This window comes from Guillardia theta (genome assembly GCF_000315625.1).
Source record: "Guillardia theta CCMP2712 unplaced genomic scaffold GUITHscaffold_114, whole genome shotgun sequence".
Classification (NCBI taxonomy): Eukaryota; class Cryptophyceae; order Pyrenomonadales; family Geminigeraceae; genus Guillardia; species Guillardia theta.
Genome location: NW_005434560.1, coordinates 181,920 through 192,019, shown reverse-complemented (window position 1 = coordinate 192,019; position 10,100 = coordinate 181,920). Strand labels below are relative to the sequence as shown.

Genomic DNA, 10,100 nt, shown 5'->3' with positions numbered 1-10,100 from the left:
TTATCCCCCCCCGTCCCCCTCTAAGTAATAGATATCGGGGGGGGGAATACTCCCTTTTCTCACAAAGAATTAGATAGCCACACACTGCCCTCCACACTCTCACCCCTGGCGTACATCTGGAAACCGTTAAACCGTTAAACCGTTAAGATTAACGGTTCTATATATATAATATATATATATAATATACATATATAATATACATACTATATATATATTACTTAATGTATATAGTACTAATTAGTACTCTGTGATTCTCTGTTACGCTCTATTACTTAATTTAGTACCAGTAAGTACCCCACCCCCAAATATCCCATTCACAGGGAGTAGGGGTGGTAAACCACCCCTGTTTTTTTTTGTTTTTATTGCTTCCCGCGCTCAAGCCCGTCGACTCCCGCGCCGCCGCTCCCTGCCGCTATGGAGGGGAAGGAGCAGCCGATGCGGGTTGTAAGCTCGCTGACGGGGGAGTGCTTCCGTTCCCATGAGGTGTGTGTTATGTGCGGGGTTCTCCTCGGCACGGGGGACGGTCGTCGGAGCAAGACGGCGCGGACCTTCCAGTGCATGTTAGAGAACCGCTGGCGGGAGACTCCGTTTGTGTGGGCTTCGGTGAGAGAGGTGGCGGGGGCGAGGAAGGATCCCAACTACCGCCTGACGGCCTGCACGGCCTGCATCAACTGGATCCGGAGGTCGGTGCCGAGCAACGAGCACGCGGAGCAGAGCGTGGGGAAGCGGAAGGTGTATCTCCTGATCGACCGGCTGATCTGCTTCTCCCTTGCTCCCGGGGAGGTTGCGTGCCCTGACATGCGGAACATGCGGAGGCTGCTTTCCTGCCTCCTTGAGGAGAAGGTGGTAGGGAAGGAGCGGGTGGTGAACTACTACCGCGCCGCCGTGCTGCCCGAGCACCTGCGCCAGGCACTGGAGGAGTGTGGCAGCGAGGTGAACTCGTTCATCCGGAGGGTGGTGCTGCGCTGGTTCAGGGACGTGAACAACAGCTCCCCGGTCTTCCGCCATCCCAACACCGCCTACATCGTGCGGAAGGCGCTGGGGTGGACGAAATGGGATAGCAGCGTGCGGGTGTGTATTAAACGTGATGGCAACGAATGGGATGGCGAGGAGGACGAAGATGCAACACTCGGGTGTGATGAGCTCGGGAGCCCCGGTGACGGCGCCTGACACCACCCTGGAGGTGTGCTGCGTGGTCATCGCCGATCCGCAGTATATGCCCGAAGCGCTGCACGAGGTAGAGCGGAGGGTAAGGGCAGAGGCGCTGGCGGAGGCGGAGGGAGTGCCTTGCGCTGCGCTGGAGGCCGGGAGCTGGAAGGAGTTTCGTGGGAGCGCGCTGGCCTGGGCCCGTGGGTACCGTTCCTCTCCTCCCTCGGGTTGTGTCCTTCCGCATAACCTTGGCGTGGTCTCCTTCGTCAGTGGCATGCTATCGTACCGCGTGCCGCAGGTGGAGGCAAGGGAGCCCGAGACGGGGAGGAAGAGGAAGGATTACGAGGAGGAGTGCTAGTGTTTTCGAATAAAGCAAGGATGTTTTGTCTCCATCGTCCCCACCACCCCTTCTATGCATGTATATAAATCGCTTGGTTGCCTAGCACCCAAGATGTCGGCCAGGGTCCGCGTGCGTGCGAGGTTGTCGGGTGCGGCAGGGAGTGACTTGAAGGACGAAATCTTGAACGTGAAGGGGGCAAAGATGCCCTTCGTCGGGGCGGTGCGCATAGTGTGTGAGAGGAAGGGCGTGGAGCACGACATCATTGAGCACGCGATGGCATGGGTGGGCTGCCGGAACTCGTACTCGGCGGTGCCGCTGGGGGAGGGGCTGTTCGTGGTGTCGGGAGACCTGGCGGAGGCGGAGGTCAGGGACCTGCAGCTGATGGCGGTGGCGCCCGGTCCTTCTCCGGAACAGCTGGCGATGATGGGCGCCCCGCCGAACTCCAAGGACATCCATGTCGGGACGGGGAGGGTGCCGTTGCGTGGCTTACTGGAAGTGTCCTGCGGGGACGTTGGGAGCGTCGAAGAGGATAAGCCCAGGAGCGCGCTGATGAGCATCGGGTACGACCCTGTCCAGCCCGATGTGGAGCTGAAGGTGAAGGCGGTGCCGCTGCCGGAGGGGATGCGGGGGAGGTTCCGGGAGATGAACCGGGCGGCGCTGCGGGCCTTTGGTGCGATGGAGGAGACGCTCATCCCCATGGGCCAGGACCGCATCCACCGCTACAACATGCGGCAGAACCTGATCTCGCAGCGCTTCTACGCGGAGCTGCTGCAGCGCGGGATCAAGCGGCACCCGGAGGGGGTGATGACTGGGTCGTTTGTGAGCAGCATCGGGAACACGCTGGTGGATCTCCTGACGAACATGGATGTGATCATGCAGGAGAAGATCCGGCTCTCGAGGACGACGGCGCTCGACGCCTTCGGCATCACCTCGTCCCTGTTCCGGATGACGGGGTTGTCGTTCCACGACCGCATCGACGCGAGGTCGGCGGGCGACTGCCTGGCCAACGTCGGCGGGCTGTTCGCCTCGGACTTCACCTACGCCAGCGACGTCAAACCCATGTTGGCGGAGAAGACGCCGCGGGACCTGAAGCCGATCATCGAGAGGGAGGAGGGTGATGGTTACGTCATCGAGGTGTACGAAGATAGCGAAGAGCAGGAGAAGGTGCCCTCCTACGCAATGAGCGAGGACATCATGGTGCCGTTCTCGGACATCTACCTGAGGTCTGCGCGGGCGGGGGATGCCCTTGGAGCTTCCATCGGTGCCAGGATCAAGAATCGCACCCCCGGGGAGTCGCTCTTCAACCACCTGGACAAGAAGCGCCGGGGCTACATCGAGGGCCTGCGCCACGGGGACTGCGAGGACCTGGCTCACATGGCGATCCTGCAGTTCAGCTACATGCGCCGCTTCTGCGTGAGGCTGAGTAGCAAGTGCGGGGTGATCTACGACGAGTACCCAGACCTCGAACGCATGGAGCCGGAGAAATTCGCGGGCGTGGTGCTCGAGTCACTCCGCGGGCAGCCCGAGCTGAAGGACTGGACGGATGACGAGCTCCGGGGCGTTCTGCGGCAGTGCGGGGAGTTTGGGGAGCACATCCATGACACCTCCATGCGGGCGGTGCTGATGACGGCCAAGGCGGCGAAGATGTCGGCGTCGGGCAAGCCGATGAACATGCACCCCGCGGGTCACTGCGCGGCAATGATCGTCCGCGGGAGTTCGAGTGTCAAGAGTGCTCCGAGCAGCGCCGTCGTCTCCTCCTCTGCCGAGAACGACCAGAGCAGCTACGACCGCATCCTGACGGAGCTGACGACGGCGGTGAGGATCGAAAGCTTCGCGGGACGGGGGGAGGTGGTCGGGAAGCCGAGCGCCTACGTGTCGCAGAAGATCCAGGCGGCAGGAGGCCCGCCCACCCCGCTGACGGAGGCTGCCTTCTACAACCAGTGCACGATGCTCATGGCGCCGTCGCGGGAGATGAAGCCCTGGATGCACATCGGGAAGCTGGACGGCATCTTCTGGCACGTGGTGTCGACGATCGGGGACACGATCCTGGTGAAGAACTCCGTCGCGGGGGTGCCGATCTCCGAGGCGGTGAGCACCTCCGACCCCTCCCTGCGCGGCATCAAGATCGACTTCACGGAGGAGGAGAGGAAGGAGACGCTCCTGATGGCGCGCTACGCCCTGCCCCCGATCGAGAGCAGCACCGCCCTAATCGGGAAGAAGCTCGACCGCCCGCTGGGACGCTGCCTCTACGGCCCCGACACGATCCCCATCAGCTATGTCCTGGCTCCCAGCAAAACCGCGGAGGTCGCCGCCTGGGTGGGGCAGAACCAGGCGCAGCGCTACCAGGTGACGCTGGGCGGGAAGATCATCGCCGTCCACCAGATGAACAAGTGCGCGATGAAGGGGCTGCGCGAGAGCTTGATGAAGAAGGATAGGGTTAATTTTGTGAGTATTTAGTGTGTTTATGAAAATTCTTTTTTACTCCTCCCCCTCTCCTGACCTCTCCGGCGTTGACTGGACATCTCCTGCCGCTTCCATCTCCTCCACTGCCAGGATGGGGGTAAGCGCATATGAAATTTCAGGGACGGGAGCTTGGATGGGAGTTTCAGAGATGGGAACTTGGATGGGAGCTTCAGGGACGGCCACGCGCTGGGAGAGAGTTGCGGTGCGCTGGAAGAGCGGTTGGGTGAGGGCCTGGAAGAGCGGTTGGGTGAGGGCCGGGAGGGAGGGGGCGGACAGGTGAGAGGGGTGATTGCCGAGCGTCTGGAAGGAGTACGAGAGCGGGAGCGGGGTGAGTCCGACGAGGGCGGCAGCAAGCATGGTCACTGTCTTCATCTTCTAGAGAATTACACCGTGGGAGTGTTTTATATACCCTAGGGTGTGGCTGTGAAGGCGCGCAGGATACCGTCACACACGGAGTTGAAGACGTCGACGACGATCCCGTAAAGCTCCGGGGTGAAGACGACGAGGACGAGGTCCTTGGGGTGCGTCCTGACGTGCCCTCCGAGGAAGGATAGCGCGACCGGGAGGACCAGGATGAGCAGCTCCGTGGCCGTGCGCGCGATGCTCCCACCGACGATGACCCTCCTGCCGATGCCATCCAGCGTGGTCGCCATGGTGTAGAGCACGTGGATGTTGCAGAAGCAGCCGAGCAGCACCACCAGGCTGGGCTCCAGGGTGACCAGGCGGACGAGCAGCGCGGTGTACACCACCCACGCCTCCAGGAAGTGCATGACGTACTCCAGTGTCTTCCCGTCGGCCCCCGAGGTGTAGACCAGGCTGGGCAGGAAGCACGCCACCAGGTGGAAGAGCGTGACGGCCGGGAAGAGGAAGGCCTGCGCTACCGTGAGGCGGTAGCTCTGGGCGGGGCTCTTGTCGAAGTGGAAGCCCCCCACCTCGACCAGGGTGGGAATGTAGTAGAAGGCCAGGCAGTAGCACTTCAGCAGCGTCGGGCTGCTGTTGTGGAAGGAGGGACGGCTTGTGACGGGCATCTCTGGGGAGAGAGGTGCGCGGGGAAGCGCCGCACGCGATTATAGGCCGCTGTTTTTTTTTGTTTTTTTTTACTGAAGGTACTTTAGTGAGTCAATACATGCCAAGCGAACATTGTCTCTTCCTCTCTCAGTCTTTCGTGATGGAGAAACAATGCATGGTTCATGTGATTTTCATAATATTGGTGCATCGGGTTAGTGGGTTCGGTGCGTTGGAAGCCTTCGAGTGCCGTGTGGAACTCGTTGCGGATGTTCTCGGTGTTGTAGGCACTTGGGATAGTGATGGGACTGGAAGTGGTGTGTTCCAGTTTGATCCCGCCCGGGATGTCGACGGGACGGGAGACGGTATGCTTGAGCACGATGGGTTCCTTGGATTCAATGATGATGAGCATCGGAGAGGTGATGATGGGGGTGGCATGCCGCTTAAATATTTCGTACCAGATATTAATATCGAACTTTATTGCAGCAGTAGACCTTTCACTTAATCAAAAAATCTGCTTGATGGTCTTGTATTTAAACTGAATACGGTCAACATCATTCAACCATGTTTTTCAAGATTATTGACTACGTCAAGGAAAACCAATCTGTCGCCGACTTCGAGTACGAACTCATGGCTTTGTACTACGGTAAGTCTGCTGCAAAAATCACTTTCAACGGAAAGCTCACTCAGAAAGAGAGAGAGTCCCATCTGCAGCATCTTAAGCAAAAGATGATGAAGGACAATGGCTTGTACCAAGCCTACCTCGAAGATTACATTGCGTTCCAGCGCAACAAGGCCAACACCCTTCGCTGGCACACGGAGGATCCGAAGGTTCTCATGTACAGGAGTTATTGTGCAAGCGCCGAGTACAACGCGTTCCAGGCACTCTGCGAGGGACGCCCCGTTGAAGACGTCGTGGTTGTCCAGGAGCAGCTCGTCTTGCCTTATTAGGTAATCGCAGTATAGACTTCCTAGATTGGTTCGGAATTATAATAAATCACCATTTCTTGTTCTCACCGGAACTCGTAGTTGACGTCGTACCTCAACAGTTCTCCCTCCACCTCCTCGCGGACTCGTCTGGCTGCTTCCCTGGGGAACACGTCTCTGGGATTCTTGCTTTTGAACCTGTGATGGTACCCGGGAGCCATACCGACGCCCTCGAGCACGACAGTCTTGATCTGGGAGTTCTGGGTGAGGATGTGGCGGAGGGCGCTGGTGATGGTCCTGGCGTATTTCCCCACGATCTTGTAGCAGGCGACGTTGGCCCTGTGGCGGAGCGGGGCGATGTCCCTGAAGTCGATGATGCTTTGCTCGTTGCCGCCGATGTAGGGGTGGCGCGGCGTCAGGATCCACTGGGCGGAGGCCAGGCGATCACGATTGAGCTGGACCCAGGTCTCTGAGTCCGTGGAGGCAACCACCTGGGGGTTCGTGATGTGGTCCGCCGCCTCGTTGATGTAGAGGTTCAGCGCCCCCGGGGTTGGCACCCCTTTGAAGCTTGGACCCTTGCCGTGGACGTGCAAGGTGGTGTAGCACTGGGTGTATGCAAGGAAAGCCATGGGGCGGTCCATGATTCAGAGCCTTTTTTTATATTCGGATAAATACGCCTGAGCCTGAAGATCCTCCCAACCTAGCTTGGCGTAGAGCTCCAGGATCATCTCGGCGGATCGCCTCATGCAGTCCCTTTCGGTTCCTTCATACTTGATGTGGTAAAGACAGTCGTGGATCTTCTCTAGCTTCTCGATGCTCGCCCTCACGTGGTACTTCAGCATTGGAAAGTTGTTGATCGCGTTTACCAGCATGCGGTAGAGCGGGATGGGGATGTTGTTCCTGGCAATCTTCTTCTCGATTCTCAGTGCCTCCCTCGCGTAGGGATCTTCCAATTCGTTATTCTTGTTCAGAATATCAGTGTAGTGGTTCAAGACGTTCATATCATGATTCCACAGATCGATACAGCTCGTGGCCATGGTTTTCTGGGGTGGTTCCGGGCTCGTCGGCTTTTTATTGACCCATCTAGAAAAAAAAACTCCCCGTCGAAAAAAATGACATCGAAAAAAAAAATAAAAAAGTCTTATCGAAAAAAAAACTCCCCTGGTCTGTCTTTTTAATTGCCTCCATGTAGCCATCTCCCTGCATCTGCACGATCCTGCCAAAGGATGAATGCACTCCATCCGCTTGACCTTCCCACAGAGCCCCTCCAGGAGTATCCCGAGGAGGAGAAGGCCTTCATCATACCCACCGAAAAGCTTTCAGTCATTTCTAGCGCCTCTATCCCAGTGGACCCCGTCGAGCACGGCCTCCGTGTGCTGTACCGCTGCCTGCTCTCGACACCCTTCTTCGCGGTGGTGCAGCAGACGTTCTTCCGGGGCAATGTCACCTGCGCGGACGTGATGCTGGAGACAGACAGGTCGAAGATACGGAAGGTGGAAGTGGCGGATTTGAGGGCCTTCGTCCGGAAGTACCTCGACCCTCTCAGGAGCTTCCACTTCGGCTGTGAGTACAACCATCCCATCCACCGGGAGCGGATCATGACCCACGGCTTCGCGCCCGCCTTCCGCGTGCTGAGCCTGGATATCGACTCGGCGATGAGCGTGGAGCCCTTCTGGAAGCAGCAGGCGTTCATGACCTGCCTCCTCGCGAACGCGGTGCTGCGGCGCTTCATGCCCGCGGAGGCGACCGAGCGCCACGTGCTGGTGTGCTTCACCGGGGGAGGGTGGCATGTCTACTTCGCCTGCGCAAGGCTGGCAAAGAGTCAGGCGCGGTGGGCGATCGTCGAGAACATCTCCCGCGCCTCGCTGTTTGCGACGGAGCGGGGTGGGGGCAGCAACCCGCGCTTCCGCCGTGACAGGGAGGGATTCCTGCAGCTTCCGTTCGGCTGTGAGTGGGTGGACGGGGACCTGTTGCATAGGCGGGTGGACGAAGCCCCTGATGTCGTCTGGAAATCGCGGGAGGATATCGCCTTGCTAGTGGATAACTTGGGCTACTTCCTGCGGGACACGCAGGGGAGGCATCGGGAGTGGCTGGGGGAGAAGGGTCCCATCGTCTCCGTCCTCCGAAGCGTGCGCCACATCCCCCATACACTGGATGTCAAGGAGAGATTGGATGGCCTTGTGCGGGAGGTGCGGGAGGGAAGGGTGAGGCTGTTGGGCCCGCTGTTCTCGTCGCTATCCCGCATCTCGCAGTTCGAGAACATGCAGGCGAGGAGGAGTTGCGTCGCCGACGCGGCTTGGCTCAAGGGTGCGGTGATGTACGCCTGCATCAGCCATGATTGCTTCGTGAGCGGCTACCACGTCGACCAGAACTGCGGCCAGATGCAGCAGATGCTCCGCGGCCCTCTCTCCGCCAAAGTGAGGGCCTCGGGGGGCTGCTTCCTGTCCTACCCCATCGGGAATCTGTCGGAAGTGCTCCAGGCGACCTATAGAGAGGCCGTCGTGCGCGTCACCGACCTGTCCGATACCTACGACATCGAGAAGCAGCCGGTGCTGAAGAAGGGCCTCGCCAGGTTCTACGCCTGGGCCAGGCTGATGCGCCGGAGTACGAATCGAGGAAGGGATGCCGAGGATAACGATTAAGGGCCTTTTATTCTAAGATTTAGAAAGGGTAGGTCTACCAAAGAGTCGAATATGACGCTGTCTAGTAAAAGAATTTCTCATTCTTGCTGTCATCCTCAAAGCGTTTGATCTCTTGTTGCATCCGTTTGCTGGTATCGTTGGCAAATAAATGATTGCCTGTAGCGTTGGCAAGGCGGGTGTGTTGGGCAAGCTGGACCTCGAGAATGTGAATGTGATTGTCAAAGAATTTGACCCTTATGTTGCACGGGATGCGGTCTTCGTAATTCATCTTGAAGTGCTCAGATTTCCACTCGTAGCGAAAGTGCAATTCGCCTTTGTCGTTCATCTTGGGTGTGAGCGGGACTTCGGTTCTCTTACGCTTGCCATAACCTCCCCAGGTATACCCTCCAATAGGAATGTTGTAAGTGAACATTGTCGTTTTCGGTGTCTGATGCTGTGTTGTCCGATTTAAATATGATTTGGAAAAAAAGATAGGAACGGGCAAGGTGGGCGGCGGGTTGCTGATTTTCTCCCAGGTATGTCGTGGAACAGCCTGGAGGAGTTCATCAGCTTCTTCATCGCTAGCCAGGAGTGCGCGCCGCTGCCAGTCCTGACGCTGCACGAGGAGAGCGGGGAGGATCGCGTGACGAACGGCTTCGATCTGCTGTTTGAGATGATCCGCCAGTCGATCTACAGCTCGGCGGCGTTCAGCGACGAGGAGAGGGATGCCATGAAGAGGAAGAAACTGGACCTACTACGAAGGCTCAGGGCTGCGCTGAAGGACATCGACACGGGTTGCTCCCCCGAGCTCCCGCCCTGGGAGTGGACGGATGCCTCCAAGGAGCGGGTGTACCAGGAGATGTGCCGGTATCTCCGCGACCTTGCCAAGGTGTACGCGATGCACGAGGAGATCGACCTGCGCTTTGCCCCCATGGCCGACATCCACCCTTCCCACCCCGTCAACACCGCCGCCGCCGACCACTTCCTCGCGCTGTGCCGGCTGACCAAGATGGACAGCCCCGACTGGGCCTCTGGAGCTCCAGATGAGTTTAGGAAGCACCTGGATGTTGGCTTAGAAGACCTTGCCCGCCGTCCCTACTGGCTCAACGTTTGTATACACGCCTACAAGATCCGCCTGGAAGAGGCGGGGCTGGTTTGAATGGGTCGGTGCGGTGTGTATTTAAGCGACGTGGGGTTGGCCTGGTTTGATATGTCATCATCTGTTATGCCTAAACGCAAAAGAATCAACGATGGGGACAGAATGGGTAAAAAAACGAAAAGGCGCATGACTAATGATGAATGGGATATGAAAACGCAAGAACTCTTGCGTGCAGTGGAAGAGAGAGAAAAACAACCTAAAAACAACACGGTGAGGTTGAGGTCCAGTAGAACGCCTGAATCCTTGAATGATGCAAGCGGCTCTGCAGGAAACCCTCTTTCTGGACCACCCACAGAGGAATACAGGCCACCCCAAATTTTGCCTGCGTCTTCCGGTGTATCTTCCGTGCGTCGGAACCTGTTGTCTGCCTTGGAACGTGCTTCAGAGCAGGAAAACGATGTTCCACCGGCAAATGTGCCGGAGCCAGAAGCCGTGC

At 58.2% G+C, this 10,100-nt stretch overlaps 6 protein-coding genes across 6 annotated transcripts; 4 read left to right on the top strand and 2 right to left on the bottom strand.

The window, feature by feature from the left end:
• Window positions 1-435: 435 nt before the first annotated feature.
• Window positions 436-1,170, top strand: GUITHDRAFT_117708 (hypothetical protein; the record flags this gene model as incomplete). The annotated part of the gene is made up of 1 exon (XM_005823109.1): window positions 436-1,170. One exon carries the CDS (start codon window positions 436-438, stop codon window positions 1,168-1,170), a length of 735 nt encoding a protein of 244 aa, XP_005823166.1.
• A 430-nt stretch (window positions 1,171-1,600) lies between these two features.
• On the top strand, window positions 1,601-3,946 carry GUITHDRAFT_117707 (hypothetical protein; the record flags this gene model as incomplete). The annotated part of the gene is made up of 1 exon (XM_005823108.1): window positions 1,601-3,946. One exon carries the CDS (start codon window positions 1,601-1,603, stop codon window positions 3,944-3,946), a length of 2,346 nt encoding a protein of 781 aa, XP_005823165.1.
• A 416-nt stretch (window positions 3,947-4,362) lies between these two features.
• Window positions 4,363-4,980, bottom strand: GUITHDRAFT_145995 (hypothetical protein; the record flags this gene model as incomplete). Its single annotated transcript, XM_005823107.1, has 1 exon — window positions 4,363-4,980. One exon carries the CDS (start codon window positions 4,978-4,980, stop codon window positions 4,363-4,365), a length of 618 nt encoding a protein of 205 aa, XP_005823164.1.
• Window positions 4,981-5,521: 541 nt separating this feature from the next.
• GUITHDRAFT_145994 (hypothetical protein) lies at window positions 5,522-5,908 on the top strand (the record flags this gene model as incomplete). The annotated part of the gene is made up of 1 exon (XM_005823106.1): window positions 5,522-5,908. One exon carries the CDS (start codon window positions 5,522-5,524, stop codon window positions 5,906-5,908), a length of 387 nt encoding a protein of 128 aa, XP_005823163.1.
• Window positions 5,909-5,970: 62 nt separating this feature from the next.
• Window positions 5,971-6,921, bottom strand: GUITHDRAFT_117704 (hypothetical protein; the record flags this gene model as incomplete). Its single annotated transcript, XM_005823105.1, has 2 exons — window positions 5,971-6,443; window positions 6,585-6,921. 2 exons carry the CDS (start codon window positions 6,919-6,921, stop codon window positions 5,971-5,973), a joined length of 810 nt encoding a protein of 269 aa, XP_005823162.1.
• Window positions 6,922-7,110: 189 nt separating this feature from the next.
• Window positions 7,111-9,664, top strand: GUITHDRAFT_145992 (hypothetical protein; the record flags this gene model as incomplete). Its single annotated transcript, XM_005823104.1, has 3 exons — window positions 7,111-8,456; window positions 8,689-8,903; window positions 9,042-9,664. The coding sequence occupies 3 exons, from the start codon at window positions 7,111-7,113 to the stop codon at window positions 9,662-9,664; spliced, it is 2,184 nt and encodes a 727-aa protein (XP_005823161.1).
• Between the last annotated feature and the right edge of the window lie 436 nt (window positions 9,665-10,100).